Genomic DNA, 16,364 nt, shown 5'->3' with positions numbered 1-16,364 from the left:
ATCATGTAGAAGTGATTTTTCTCCCTTAGAAAGCATCATCATAGGGTATCTAAGAACAAACAGGAAAATCAGAATTATAATTGTATTAGAATATATATGAGCATGCAAATATGCATTGTTAATACAGCAGTCTTCCACTGGAGCTTATAGAATGATCATTTCTTCCCCAGGAAAAAAAAAAAAAAAATCAGAAGTTGTACCAAAATGGGCAAGCCAAAATTAATTGTACAGCTAATAATTTTCCAAGAAAGCTTTGCTGATCTCCCAGCACACAGCTGCAGCTCTCTGTTTAACAGAAAAAGGCCCGACAGGTTACACGCATGGCCAAGCAGTTTTTGTTCCACTTCAGACACTTCCCTGGGCTGGAAACCTCCATTCATGTCTCTCAGGAAAATGAAACTTCAAAATGAACAGCATTATCCTCCTGTAGAGCACAGAATCCAACCTAAAACAAACTTTTTGCACTAAAGCCATAATTCAATGTCTTTATTTCCAATTAGCTGCCTCGTCCAAGAAAGGACGTTTTAATTTCTCATTGATCCAGGCCACTGGAATTTCATGTAAGAGTTCACTTGGGAAACTGGAACGGGAACATATAAACTTACAACTGAGAAAGGAAATACTTTTCTAATAGTTACTGGAGGGCTCCACTGAGTCATAGCCATCTACCAAAGGTATTACACAACAGCTGGGTGTCCAAATTGCAGAATACAAAGTATATATAGAATATGGAAATCATACAGTGTTTCTTAAAAAGAATTTCTGATATGAAGCATATAAAATTTTTAAAATTATTTTATTTATCAAGCTGCCACGATCTTAAGGAGCAAGTTCTGGTTTTAAAAGGAGGTGTGCTTTTCATCTTTTATGTCAGAAGCATAGAAGTTGTTTACTTTAGAGGAAAACTGATTAAGGCTGCTCTCCCATTAGCACCAAAGCACAGGCAAAGCATTTGTCTTTTCAGCTGGAGCTGCATGGTGCACACATCCAGAGTAGCTGCACTTTCCCTCTGAGGCAAACCAACAAGCACAGAAGCCTGGAGATTGGAGAGGAAAAAAAAAAAAAAAAAAGAGGAAGAAAAAAAAACGTAGCTGTGCTCAGCGAAGCCTGAATCTGATCTTTTGGTGTGAAGCCTGTGTTGCTTTTAGATTGCCACTTTATCTACTGGAGGGTACAGCAAGTTCAGGAAGAGATTTGCCAACTCAAACAGGGAACTGTTGTGAGGACTATCACAACAGCTACGCTCTGTTCAAGATAACAAGGTGATTTCAGGAGTTCAACTGAGGGGCCCGTAACAAGATCAGAAACCAAGATCTCATGGAAAAAAAACAGTTTCAGGAAGACACAGAATAGCTACTGCTCTCAAAAGCAAATAAATAAAAACACTGGACACTGAAGTAAGGCTAAGCCCATTTTTGCCCAACGCACTAAAACTGCTGGGCAAAGACGCTGATCCCAAGAGAGAGGAGCACGCAATACAGAACCTGCCCTGAGAAACCAACCCTGCTGAAATGCTTCACTTTGCACGCTTTTTTCTGGGAGAAGAAACTTAAGAGGACATCACCATCTTCTAGTCCAAAGCAAAGAATCCACTGACCTCCCCAAAGGCTCTTCATCATCTTTATCATCTGTGACAGAATGCAAACAAGAGCAGCACCCTGGACCATGCCCCCAGCGCAACTCCTCACGCTCCCGCAGCTCTCGCAAGCGCCTGCAGCGCTGCTGCTGCAGCCCAGGCCCTCCTGAGCGCCAGGATCTCCTCGGCACCCCACGGAGGTATGCAGCTGAGGAGCACGGATTCATGCTGTGATTGCAGAAGTGCCTCCGAGAAGAAGCCCGTTGTTGAACTCTTTGGAAAGTGAGAACAAAAAAATCCTCCTTTCCCTCCCCCTACTTTTGCTTGTAACCAGATGGATCTGCACATCTCCATATTTACATGTTTTTGTCCCCTCTGTTTCTCTCATCCTAGTGAGGAGGAGTCAATCTTGTAATTACATTTTGAAATATTTTTCCTGAAAAAGGGGGGATAAAACCATGGATTTGTGTTAAACTGAACGCAAAGTGCAACTTCCAAGTCTTACACTGCACTCACAACACAAGGGAGGTGCCAAGAAAGAGAAGTCAGAAACAGGCCCTAAGCCTGGCAGTCCAAAGGGAACTTCTGGCCCGGTTCTTCCCTGGAGACAGGCCTGGACCAGCTCAGAACCACCAACAGGTTAAACATCGGGACATGCTTCACAACCAAGAGTGGCAATGGCCTCTGTGGATTGCTTATCAAGTTGCACGCCGCCTTCTCTAGATCCTTTCTGCAAACTCCTCTGCTGCCAGCAGTACCACAAAGAAAACTCCTTGATGGTCCTTGCAAAACAGCTGAAATCCTCCACATAATCTGCAGGAAGGAGGCAGGAGACTGATTTTTCCTTCTCTCAGCCTCTTCTACTCTGCTTGCCTCCACGCAGATGAGTCACGGTGGTTATGGAGAACAGAGTCCTCTCTGCCTTAACAGTCTCAACACAAAAGCAGGGTTTGGTGCTTCCCCCTCCCCGTTCTGCTGTGCTTTGGAAGTGGTTTGTTTTCTTGAAGCTGAAGAGGTAAAATACTGGAGATTTCTCAGAGTTACTTGTCATCTCGTGCTGGTACAAAGGTTTGGTCTGCCTCCTCCCCGTGGAATGCTGCCAGGGAGAGCCATCCTGATGCTCAGGGGGCTGAAGCACACCACGTGTGAGGACAGAGCTGGCTTTCGGCAGCTTTGAGAGGAGAAGACTACAACTACCTAAGGGGAAGGGAGGGTGAAGACAGAGCCAGGCTCTTCTCAGAGGTGCACAGCGACAGGACAAGATACGATGAGGACAAGTTACAGCTGGGGAGATTCGTAACAACCAGCTCTAATTAAACCTCTTTTGAGCACAAGTTTGAACAAGACACTTTCAGAGATCCCTGAACAACCTGTGTTATTCTGTGAAGCCAAATGGCTGCCACATAGAAAAGTACAGGAAAAGCTTTGTTTGTCTCAAAGATCTGCTATGTGCCTGTTTGGTTCAGATTTTCATTGATCCAACAGAGGAATACATAGGCAGGGAGGAAGTTTTCATCATATCTGATTTAAAAAATTCCTCTTTGTGCCCTAATCTTCACGAAGATTTTTTTCAATTCAGGTAAATCTGAATTCACCAGGAATTTTGTCTGATTGATAAAAACCGTGGGCAAACACTGCTCAGAAACCATCATCACCATTCAGAACAGCAGCCCTGTAAAGATACCTGCATCTTATACAGAACTCTGGGTGCTGCAATAAACATAAGCCTGTGTATTATTTTTAAAAAAAAGAATATATCTATCTTTTTCAGTTGAGAATTTAACATGTTTCCTTCAACTTTTTTACTATTTCTTCAGAAACAACACTGTTTATCATCAAGCGTATTAGAAATTCCCACTCTCTTCTCTGACTAATTTCCACCATAACCTCAACGTGGCCTTGGAAAACACTGACCACATATATTGAAATTGTATTTATGCACCAAAGGCTTCATGAAACACCTTCAGTGAGATGCCTACATGGGGCAAGACCTTCTAAATCACTCCTGATGTGCAGTGATAAACTGAATTTCAAGTCCTGTCATTGAAAGAAGAAAGACAAGAGATGAACTGGTTCACCTGACTCAAAGCATGAAGGTTAAAAAAAAGCATGAATTTTAAATGCCAAAGTAGTTATTTTTATCACTCCCTCTCATTTAAATTTAAAGCAGGACAGCACTACTGATAGGTGCTAATGTTGTTGAAATGCGATGGGAATCAATAGTTTTTTCAGGAAGAGCGAGCGCGGAAAGGAGATGAGCAGTTTCAAGTCTCCTTCACCTCTGCCAGCAGCAGCTTCAACCACATCCCGGATACTCAAAACCCAAATTATCTCCAACACCTTACTTCAGCCAAATACACTAATTTTTCTCTCATCATCTAACAAGTCCCTAGCTCTCAAATTCTCAACAGCTCTTCCAATATGAGTTAACACGATGAATAAAAAATATGCAGCATGTTGAATTAAAAAAATCTGGGAACAGCTTTAACAGCTCTGAATCTGCTGTACAGATTTTATTACTCTCTTGCACAGTGAAGCAGAGCGTACTTGCAGCAGCCGCCTACTTTCCAGTTCAAAAGAACATGAAGCTCTTATCAACCATTACACTACACATTTCCAGGTTGAACGAGAGTCCAGACCACAGTTTGATGAAATGTGATTCCAATTCTCACTCTTCATATGCACGTCCATAAACTTGCCACTAAGACCATACATCACAGCAATATTCTTTTGGTAAACAATTTCATTCTTGTGTTTAAATTGGTTTCCTTTACAAACTTGCAAAATTCTTGTGCATTGGGGAAAAAAAAAAAAAAAAAGAGGGTAAAAAAAACCCAGGGAACAAGAAAACTGCAAACAGTGAAGTCATGTAAAGCCTTCATGGCAAAATCATTTTGAATTCAAATTTAATTGGAATATAGCAGCCTAGGAAATTATGGTTCTAAACCACAAACAAGCGAGGGAATGTTTAGTAACCCCAAGCAAAAATCCCCTGGCCTCTCTAGCAGCACAGTTCAAGCTTGAAGCTTTACGTCTATTTATAGACCTCGGGCACATATCACTACAATAGTTGATTGTGCTTTGCAGCTGTTTTGTATATCTAGAAGGGCAGGAAAGAACAGACTGCACTTTGATCTTTCCCTTTTTTGGAGTATTAAAACAACAACAAAAAAATGCCATTAGAAAGGACTCAATATTTTTGAATCACAAGGGCACATGTTCCAAAAGCCACAGCTTACACTAAACATGTAGGGCTTAGAGCTAACATGTTCAATTGTTTACCATTATTATAAATACGGGCTGCACAAAATATTTATTCTAGAAGCATGCAAACTATTTCACCTATCATGAAAACATATGCCAAATCTAATTATAGGAGTCTTTCCTCCCCAAAGCATCTGTTGTTACGTGACACACACATAAAATTAAGATTCAACCTGAATGTAACTGCATCATAAATTAGCACTTAGCATATCTCAAGCAATAAAAGAAATTAAGCGTTTGCTCAAGATATCATTGTGGGATAAGAATTAACTACATACAACCTGTAAAACCTGCTGGCATTAAAGCTTTATAAATTACACAAGTTAGTATCTAACACTCCTAAAGACACTACTAATATATATTGTTCACGGAAGTCAAATCTGTGATTCCTGCCTTACGAAGCGTGCTGGCCCTTTCTGAGCTCTGAGGTTAGGGAAGGATCCTTTGGCCACCCTCACGTTCTTACTATGTGTGCCACACTAACAGTCAAACAGCTGGACAACGGTCAGTACTAGGGTGAGAAAAACCTCATTTTTTTAGCAGTAGAAAGGAAATAAGCCTAAAGTGAGCACCTTCAAAGACCTGACTGTACCATATCTAGCCTCCCTGAAAAACATTTCTAATCAATTACTGATAGGATTTACAAGCTGCAATAAAATGTAAAATAGGATAAAATAGGATGTAAACATACTGCTTACAATTACTATTTAAATGAATTTGAATAGCTCGTTTCCAAACAGCCATGTGGACTGAAGTACATGAAGATGTTTAAAACATAGCAAATGGGCAGCCTGTAGAAGTGATTAAGGAAAAAAAATAAAAAAGAGCACCATTAGAAAAAAATAGAAGGTAAAAGGAGCTTGTAGCGAGCCCTGTAGTACCACAACCAGACCTTACCAACTACGCAGTGTGCCTGGGTATCTTCCTGCTGCTGTACAGCAGGCTGCAGGGCAACCTTACTCTTTCACGCTTTCCAAATGTTGATTCGGGTATGTCAGAGAGAGCAAATAAATTACAGAATTAGTGAGATGGAAAAGTAGTAGTAGGCTGCAAGAAATACAGCAGATCAAATGGAGGGGAGACAAATCTGTAAAAGGAAAGCTGGCAAGATCGGACTTTTGTTAAGTGCTAAACAGCCTTAGAGTTATCTGTACTGCACGATCAGCACAGCACATTTGATTATGAACAAAGCTTTTAGACTTTTAAACATGTAAGATAGGACATTAGATAGTACTTCTTAAAAACCTCATTTTAAAAGAAAATATTTAGGTATATTCATATCCTGAACACAGATTTATTTCTGCTGTGGCCTATATCTCTCCGTTGCATCTCTCTCGTTTGTTTAAACCAGAGTTCACAGGGATAAAGATAACTTTTTTTGTTTTTAGAGCACTTAAGAGACTGTTCTTGATTTTCATTAGCACTATAATTATATATTAAATTAGAAACTAATCTATAAAATAATAATTTACTAAATATTCATATTATGGTAATAATAAAAATGCTACTACATCACCCTGATCACAGGTACATGAGTGGTAGAGCAAGTATTTATTGCTAAAGATATAACCATGTTTCACTGTATATATTTGAACAACTACTGAATAATGAATAAAAGTTATTGATATAATTCAGTCAACGAATAATACAGCTATGAACGTTACTTGGGGACATGTTTGTGTTGTTCCCACTTGCCTTTCCTAATACTTTGACAACCAGATGGCTTAGTTTAAATGGAAGCAGTTGTTCTTAATCCTCTGTCCCCCCTTGCTGGACCCACCTAGTGACATGAAAACATCCTTGCTGTGAATATTATAATCCCATCATGAGGACAGCCAGGTACAAACAGAAGTTGTCCGGCCACTGTCCTTGTGCTGCCATGCAGAACTAATCGTGTATAGGGCCACTCTGACCAGTGACCAAAAACTCCACTCTGCCATGAAGACTGCAGGTGGCTCAGGAGGAAAACAAGGATATAAGTTCCCACCAAAAGAGATTGCTACTAGAGAAAGTAACGCAATACGGCGCCTCACCAGTGGAGAGCTCGTGGTCTTGGAAAGGAGTCTGCAAACCACAACTTCAAAATATGACTCAGTATTAGCAGGCAGTATTAAAGAAAGAATAAACAAGAGAAAAGTATGAGCTGACAATGATAGCAGCAGCATCTATGGAGAGTATGATAATTAACATTTACAACTGCGCAAATCACGGACAAATTTATTAATCTGGTCTGAGCAAGCTACGTTTCAGAAAGGGAAGAAAACACTCTGAAAGGCTCCAGTGTATTCACATTCTGCAGTGCAATCCAAGACTGAATTTTTGCATTTTAAACTCAGTATTTTAAGAGCTGGAAAAGCTGAAATTTATAAGCATCTCTCACACTCTTCCCTTTTACAAAACTTTTAGTAAAAGGGTGTTTTACACACAAAATACAAACTTTCCAAAGCAGATTTAGTTATAATTATCAATGGAATTCCAGATGAGTATTACCTGTTATCATAATAATTTTTTTCAATAGAGGGATGCCCCCCTATAATATTATTTCTAAAGTAAAACACGTTAAACATTAAGTTCAAATGTCAGGTTGGCTCAGGCTGAGCTAAACTTTAGCGTACAGCTGTTGTGCAATGTCAAAGCACGCTGAAAGCTTCCATCTCACTGGTTTCGTGCCCACGTGAAAGCCAGCCAGTCTTGATGACACAGATAGGATACAGTAAAGCTTGTATAATTACTGCTAAACACAAGAACTGTGCTAAAAAAACACTTATGCTCTTCCTTGAATCTACAAGAACGGGAAATCCAGAGGAGAGTCCCTCAACCATGGGACAAGGCACTTCAAGACACAAGGTACGATAAACACCCTATTCTTGCAAAACAGAAGTGCTAAAGATCAAGTTCCAAAAAGAAGGAGAAAAACCAAACTCCGTTTGCCTGATGAGATACCTGAGATGAGCAAAGTTAATTAACAGTATCTGTAAGGGGCAACACAAGCACCCCTCCACTTGCCCAGGGAGTGCTGCACACCTCAGAGGCCCCAGATTTTGAGTTGACCACCACTGGCATTTGATGAAGCCAGCCTCCACTGCCTGACCATTTTCCTCATTTTTGGATTAGACAGACAGCTCCAAATGCAGCCTGGAATATGGATAAACCTCTGGGAATGATAAACTTCGCTGCCTGTTAATTTGTGTTTGCTGACAAGCAGATCAGACCTTCGCAGGAGATGAGTGACAAACGCGTAAGGGATCTGAGGCACCACAGCTGTCAAAGATGTATTTGTGACCAATTCGAGAAACACTTTCCCAAATATAAATGCAACTTCTAAAAACCACTACCATTTTATCAAGCAGTGGTGCACACTAACAGACCCCTAGAAATATTTTTACAATTGAAACACTACACACAGTAACTGCTATTTATACTTCAATGTCAACCTTAAATATTTACTTTCCCACTCAGTTTACATTATGTGCCAACAGAACACTTCCTTGCATCATTTAAAGAGCCTATAGAAATTTAAAATTCTCTGGGCAGTAAAGGAAAAATGTTATAAAATAATTCAAACTAAGAGGAAAAATCTTTGCTACTTTTTATTCAAAATTGAATTTACTTCAAAGATACACGATTTTTGCAAATACTTAGTTTGCTATATTCCTCCTGATAAAATAAAGAGACTTTTTTTAAAAAAGCAAACTGTTTTGAACTTTAAACCTCTATCTAGGCTTTACATCGCTGCGACCATTCATCACTCAGCAGCATTATGTTATTCCCCTGCCCTATGGCTTCTGAAAAGCCAACAATTCTAGTTAAGAGTAAGTAAATGTTTATACTTTTAATCTGCACATCACAAGGCTGTATCAGCAGTTACTGGACATTTTTCCCAGAAAGCAAACGGGCTGGGCAGCTGTATTTTCACAAGAAATGTTGTTTCCTTTTATGGCCCATAGAGTCGGTGGCTGTGGTCTGTGCGGGGGGAAGGCAGTGAGCACCCCGTGCCTCATCCTACGGCGCTGTTATCCCTGGACAAGCTGTTCTTCCCATAGTCATCCTGATTCTTCCCTTCCTAGTACTCACTTATTTTCAAGAGCAAAAGAGAGGCTTCAGATCGGATGTTGTATTATTCACGTTCCATTTTGCTCTATTGTAAATCACATAAATCCACAGTTAAAACAAACTACTCGGAGTAACAAAGGTTTATGGTCATTTCCCAGCTGACCAGTGATGGGCTCCTTTCCTGCAAAGGAACCAACAAGGGGCTCGGCTACTCTACTGCTTACTCCACCATTTGCATCTCTAAATTTTCATGTTATTAAAACCAGCTCAAACGGATTTTGAAGAATGAATGGCCTGATGATTCACTGCCAATTCATCAACACTGAGGTTACACAATGTTCCAGATTATGGCCCATATAAAATTGAAAGGATGACTATGACCCTTTCCAATCAAGTTTTTGGCTGTTTCTTTGGGAATCCCGTCCTGATGGGCACATTAACTGGACAACTGCAAGAAAGAAAATAAGAGACGAGGGGAAGCGGGAAACCCCTGCAGCAGAACTGCTACAGACCAACGAGGAACATCTGTCCATCAGCAGATCTGCTGCGCAAGTTTCCAAGCAGCCTACCCTGGCTACTTACTCCCATTACTTCATTTACTCCCTTTGCTTCAGCTTTTCACTCCTTTAGCTTTACCAAACACTGAATCAACCCTTTCTTGTGGCTTCAATCTCAGAGTGGAAACCTGGAAGAAAGGACTGGAAGGAAGGGAAGGGGCATGGAGAAAAGTAAGAAGCTGGAGGTGGGGAAGGAAAACATTTCTAAGATTTTAAAGACGGTAAAACAAATTTCCGAATGGCAATTGGAAATTCAACGCTTCGAATCTACATGGAGAGGGGAAGGCCAAGGAACCATGCAGCCATCTGAACACTGCATCACATTATAAGTAGCAAAGTCTCATCACTTCCCCTACTTAGAAACCCTGATCTTGCTTCTGCCCCTTTCCTAAAACAAAGCAAAAGCCGAAAGTTTGTATGAAGGTAAACTCCAAGCAACACTTAATAACAAACGCTGCACTAGCAGAGAAGCCTCTTAAAATGTATGCATTTTCTCTTGTGTTTCCTTAATTTGAATAAAAGTTACAGTAATGAGAGGAAAGGGGAAGAGCTGGCAAAGAAAGGAAAAACCCGAGTGCCAGTGAGCAGCGGCAACTAAGGGATACAGCCTGGGTAGCATTAATGCCAAGCCTGGAGCCCAATTTGTAGGGATGCAGCTTTGCTGATTAGTTATTTGCACAAGCTTACAGACATGGGAAAACTGCAGAACATTGACGGGAAACACCTAACCTCCTGTAACAGAAAATCCTGCAGAGAAACACATCGCAGCCACCACCAGCACCGGCTGAGCACCAGCCCGGTGGGCATTCTCTTGTCCTCCAGCAACAACACATCCAACTCCAGCAATCCTGAAAAAAACCCCCTGTGTTTGGCAGCGGGATGGAGAAGTTTAAAAACCCATCTCTGTCAAAAAATAGCATTTAGTTTATTTGGCTAAACCTCAGGTCTATCCCAATTGCATCAATCCCACATGAGCGGAAGACTGGAGAAACAGGCCACCAGTTCTCCCTGCTGTTTCTTGGGACTGCGCTGTATCGTACCCAGTAACGGCTTCAAATTGCTCAACACAGCTTGCTTTCTAGTAAAACAGCCCCAGTGAGACAAGTGAAATATTATTTATACTTCACTTTTTTCCCCAATCCAAGTTTAAAACTTGGTTTCCACAACCTGTAGATGGATAGATCAAAATGAGTTAGGGACACAGCTCCCACTGTAATACCAAATTGCAAATTAAATGCAAGGTATAGCCTGGACAAGTTCAGGACTTGTGAAAGTTCAATGTTGTAGAAAATATTTAAGTTGTAAGGAGGTTACAACGGGAAATTTAAATTATTAGTCTGGCACTGTTACATCAGACTTGAACAAAACCAAATAAAAGACTCAAATTTCAAACTCAGAGAACAAATTATTGAGGAAACTGGATACAAACATACACTGACAGCCTTTCTGTACTAAACATGACCCTGTGCAATTTAACAAGAAAATTAAAGACGTAAAAATTAATAAAACAGATGTAAAGAAATCTTTAGGTAAGAACCCTTGTATAAGTTAATAAAAACAATACAATCCCCTAAAACTTCCTGAGACCCTTAAAAATATATTACTTCAAGGCAACAATTTTCCTGATTATGAAAATAAACAGAATTTAAAAAAAAAAACAAAAAACAAAACACACACACACCAAAAAAAACCCCAAAGCACCATACAAAACTAAACTATGTGTGTGATGGGGAACACAGTCTCAAGTTTTAGGTACCTAGAAACAGCCCTTGAAGCAATGCCCCCCCAAGGATATTTTGATCGTAGTCACATGCTTTTTCTAAGGTATTTTTATTTAGTCTTCCTTGCAGATAACTGCAAGGAGAGGACAGCTAACGTGATATTAAATTAATTATTTGTCGTCTCCCCTCATAGCTGAGAGGGGCATTAAGTCTGAAATATTACCAATAAAACCATTAGGCTTACCGACCTCAGAGCATGTTCTCTCACACTCACATATTGTTTCCACGACTCGCCAACTCTGTCTCAATCAAAAAATCAAGTTTATTTTCTTAATCTTTGATACAAGTACTTTCATACTTACCTGCTTATCAATAAGCAAGCCTATACAATTGTACTAGTAGATAAGAAAAAAAGTAAAAATAAGAAGAGAAAATATTTGCACGACACACGTATGCTCTTGTTTACACAAAGCCAAAGAGGAAATGGATCTTTTACTATTCGTGGCTCATACTTTCACCCAAATCACCTATTTTTTCACTTTCATCTTACTGTTGGCAATATAAATTTGGAAAATATACAGAAAGAACAGCTCACACAACAACCTTGCCAAATAGTTACGTCTGGTTTGGTTTTGCAAGTTTAGACAGTATGAGTGAAGTTTCCAGTTAAACAGACCTGGAAACGTTAAGGCAAGGCTCACAGACCAGCGTGGAATAAATTCCAACGACGAATACATTTCTAATCACAAAACTTACCATACAAGTGTACCCACAACAAAAAACACCTTCAGACCAGGGATTACCAGCGCTGCAAACCGAGGCCTGGCTAACTGAAGTGGAATTGGATTCGGCTGGCCAAGGCAAACATAGATAAGCACAGAAAGAGAAGACATAACAGCCAGATTCGCTCACACGCAGGCACCACTGACCTGGACTGTCACACCTACCTGCCGGGGACACAGGCTGCCTCTGCAGCGGAGGCACCACTTCACTGACAGCTAGAATGGAAAGAGACACCCAGCTTCTATCTTGGCATTTTATATGGCTGCAAAGCATACAAAAGCAAAACAACCCCCTCAAACATTAGTTTGCAATATCTTTTTTTTTTTCAATTCTGAACTAACAGAATCGATGCCTTTATTTCTACACCTACACATGTGTACATATAAAGATAAAAATGAGTATCACTGCATGTTGCATTTCTACCAATAGGAAAAACTTCGGTAATGAAAAGCAGAGACTGATTAAGTGTTAAAAAAACAAAAGAAAGAACATTAACCCTCTGAAGCACCTCACTCTGTTCTGCAGCTGTCATTAGGAGGTAGGGCAAGCATACAATTATCTGTTCAACACCACATTTTCATTCCAGAAATGGGTACCATGACATCAACACACATCTGGGTCACCATCTTGCAACCTGTGTGGGCAAACCTGTGTCCATGTGCCCCCCCCAGGCTCCTACTCTTGGGCTGGGCTACCAAGACTGCTGGGTACTATGCTTTCATAGAAAGGAAAGGCATAGCTTTAGCATCACATTGTCACTCCATGGAGCTTTTGATGACAGCAAAGATCATCTCTATCCACTTCAAGTGCAGCAGTTCTCTTTTATTCTGTGTCCTGGACAAGTCAGACAGTTCATGACACGAAAAAACCCAAAACAACAATCTCCCCCCAGCTCAGTAAATCGGCAACAACTCTATGGCAAATAATTCAAAAAGAGGATTAAAATTCTTTTAATGCCATCTTGCTGAAATACTGCATCGTTATTTACAGTGGCATGGCTAAGCTGTTATAGCAGCAATCCATCACCATGCACAGCTTTCTAGAAGGTGGTAAGTTATCTTCACAGGAGTAATAAATGCTAAGGTTGAGAGGACTGCTGACCAGTTCAGGCGCTCACCTGCCCCAAGGCCAGGCATCCAAAGCAGTCCCTACAGACAGCTCCTTAACTTCCACCCAAGTTGTTGTTGTCCCGTCCCCCCGTCCCCCCCCCCCCCCCGACAGCCTAGTGCTTTTGCAGCAATTTAAGTACAGGGCTTCTTGCCCCATCTCCTTTCCTCTCCGCAGGCAGCCTCCACCATGGCTGAAGACCATGGCTATCTCTCCCTTCCAGCTTTTTACTCCAGACTAAAACTGCAATTCCTTTGCTCTTTTCTAGACATCTAACTATCTTGATTGCTCTCTTTGGACTCTCTCCATTTGGTTCCCATCGTTTTTGTTTATGTTTCTTCTATTACTGAAACAAAATTTATGAGATTTAAGGACTAAACAAGAAACACCCCACAAAAAGCAACTCGGGTTAGCTTTCTACAGATTGCAACTTCTTATAATGTCTTCCCTCACACTGTCACCCAACATCCCTTTGATTTCCACTGCCCCACTGCCTCCCAGTTTTTCCAAATACCATCAAAAAATTCCTCTCTAATTTACTTCTCAGAAGATACAATCTAATGGGTAATTAAAAATACAAAAGAAAATTTAGGAATAACTATTTTCCCTTAACAGCTTCCATCCCATTAAAATATTTTTGCTGCTATAATGCCTACAGGGCTTATCTTCAGTTGCAAGAGAACAAAGAAAACAAACACTGAAAATGTATCTAAATAAGCCACAATATTTTGAGAATAGCTACCATGGTGCTATGGGACCTTGGAAACTTGCAGCAAAATATGTGAGATATTGCTCAGAAGTAAGTTTTGCTCTTCAGTTGTATGGCTAGAAACACTGATACCACCAGTTATCTGTAAATCTTACCTTTCCTATTTCACATCAGCAAATTGTATTGGAAACACTATTATCACTCCCACCACAAAGTCCACCACTACCTTCAGTTGTTTATGCTTTTGAATTATTAGCAAACGAACATTAAAGAACATTAAAGTTAATAAAAAGGGGGAAATAAACTACAGCATTAACATATGATCAACTACATTACATTGTAAATAGAAGTACAGAGTCATTTTGAATGGGGGGGGACGGGGCGGCAGGGGGGGGACACGACACACAACTGCTAAGTTTGTTTATAAAGGAGTCTGGTTCTCTTCCAAGTTTCACATTCCACCCTGAAAATAACTACTTAAAACAGCTGTCAGGTTTTTTGGGGGGGAGGGAGAATGATCTACCACCAAATATGATCTTTCTTTAGACGCGCACAAGTTATCATGGGTAGCAGAGCTTGTGCTTCACTGAAAAAATTCAACTCCTATGCGGCCCCTAAAATCTGCAGTCAAGAATGTAAAAGAGCATCCAAAAAGAAAAACTAACCTCCACAGAGAGACCCCAGCATCTGAGCTCACAAAATAGAGAAGCACCATCGTCTCCATGCTCAGAAGACCATGGGAACTAATCATCTCCCATAGGACCAAAAAATCAGCAATTAATCTTCCTTTCACTTCAGGTTCTTTTAAAACATTTTTTTCCCCCCAACCAGCTTCTTAGTAAAGTAGATTTTATAAAAAATTTAAAATTAAGAACACGAATATATTTAAAAACTAAGTAATCAAAGCTACAAATCTCATAATAGTATATTTTAAAGGCAAACATGAAGGAACTCAACAACCTACTGACTCTGCTGGTAAACATTCCCATTAGCACTTACCTTTCAGCTTTTCACCTATCACATACACTTGCTCTCTCTGCTGTCTTGGCTGATCAAACTGCAACTAACAAGACATAAATTTTTTTGTACAGTGTATACCGAGAGTTCAAAACCTCCAATTTTTCCACACAGAGACACATTCACAACAGAAGTAGTATTCACATGAACAGTCATGCTCATGCTAAGTAGTCTCTGTATTCAAACCAGTCAAATATTAGTGGGATACATTTACTGAATCAATCACTTCTTCTACACATGGGACAAGTAGAGGCTCCTCCATGTCTTAAAGGTCTTGGAATTTACTTTGGGGAGAGCTTATTACAAATGAACAACAAAAACCATCTTGGATATACTGTTGCTGCTGCAGTATGCTCTTCCATCTCCAACATCCAAAAACCTGGATGCTGTCTCAGGAAACAGCATGAATTGCCCGAAATGCTAGGCAGCATCAGAAACCTTTAGACCATTAAAGAAACACTTCCAAATGTCACTTAAAACTCCTCTTTCTTCTAGAGCTACTGTAACACTGCAGTAAGAAAGATAAATCATTATCTGGTTTGTATTAAAGAAAAAAAAAGACTGAAAAATATAGTTCATGACAATTTCTCCTCTCTAAGTCTCAAGGCACAATACTTGGCTCCAACCACGACTGCAGGAACTAAAAACCAAACAAAAAGATGAAGACAAGCAACTGGGAAAACATCACTAAAGAGTACCTGCCACCTGAGCACAGGAAAGTAAAACAAACACCAGACTGCTCAATGAGAACTCACCGAGGAGATACAGTGGACATCCCTCCTTACAAATACTGCACCTACCCAAATCCGTGAGGAGATTTCAAACGCTGCTGCACTGAACCCGCAATTCTTCATCCTGTTTTTGAAACAACAATGCCTGGTATCTCCACAGTTCCCCCCACCAATTCTCATTCTAATGTCCTAATGCAGAGTCACCTTTTTAAGATCTAATTATTTTACAAATTTTTTATACTGTCATACTAAAAAGGGAAATTACAATTCTCCCCTGTATTCCCCCTCACTTCAACACAGGGAGAAAAATGCTATAAGGTAGAAAATACAAGACCATGATGGGATATGAGAAAATATTCCCATCTCAGCACAAAAAGGGTATTTGCAGACAAGCAGGTCCAAGACAGAATTATCAAGCAATACATCCTGTGTCCCATGGAACAATACTAATTTTAACTACTCACTCTTTAGTCTATTTAACTCTGCTACAGTAGCAAGCACCTGAATTTCCGAACAAACCTCAAAAACATCATTTTGGGAATAACTGTCAACAAAGCATTAGCATAGCTTCTCATCAATAAATGAGCTCATTACCCTACCTCGGCACATACCAGCACTTCATGTCACTCATTCTACCGCAAATACATTTTAGAAGTGATCAAATGTATGACTGCTAGGGATTTAAATCTGGTTTTAGGAGTCACACAGTAGAACGTACAGTAGAAATCTCAGTTACAGCAAGCCAACACTTCACTGTCACATTTTTCAGGATGTGTTTGGTAAGCTCCACATAAAAAAAACCCAAGACCACCACCTTACATTAGCAATAGTTAAACTCCACACAAC

General features: G+C 40.2%; 1 protein-coding gene across 4 annotated transcripts in view; it reads right to left on the bottom strand.

Annotated features, from left to right (window-relative positions):
• ADCY9 (adenylate cyclase 9) overlaps positions 1-16,364 on the bottom strand; it is a 95,807-nt gene that overhangs the window by 64,839 nt on the left and 14,604 nt on the right. For 3 of the 4 annotated variants that reach the window (XM_074841191.1, XM_074841192.1, XM_074841189.1), the window contains one exon: positions 12,119-12,169. The exons of the other annotated variant lie outside the window; for it this stretch is intronic. In XM_074841191.1, coding sequence (XP_074697292.1) covers positions 12,119-12,169 — 51 coding nt within the window. The remainder of the gene's footprint in view (positions 1-12,118; positions 12,170-16,364) is intronic. 4 annotated transcript variants of the gene reach the window in all.

The sequence above is a fragment of the Strix aluco genome, chromosome 15, assembly GCF_031877795.1.
Source record: "Strix aluco isolate bStrAlu1 chromosome 15, bStrAlu1.hap1, whole genome shotgun sequence".
In the NCBI taxonomy this organism is placed as follows: Eukaryota; Metazoa; Chordata; class Aves; order Strigiformes; family Strigidae; genus Strix; species Strix aluco.
This window is presented reverse-complemented; position numbering and strand designations above follow the sequence as displayed.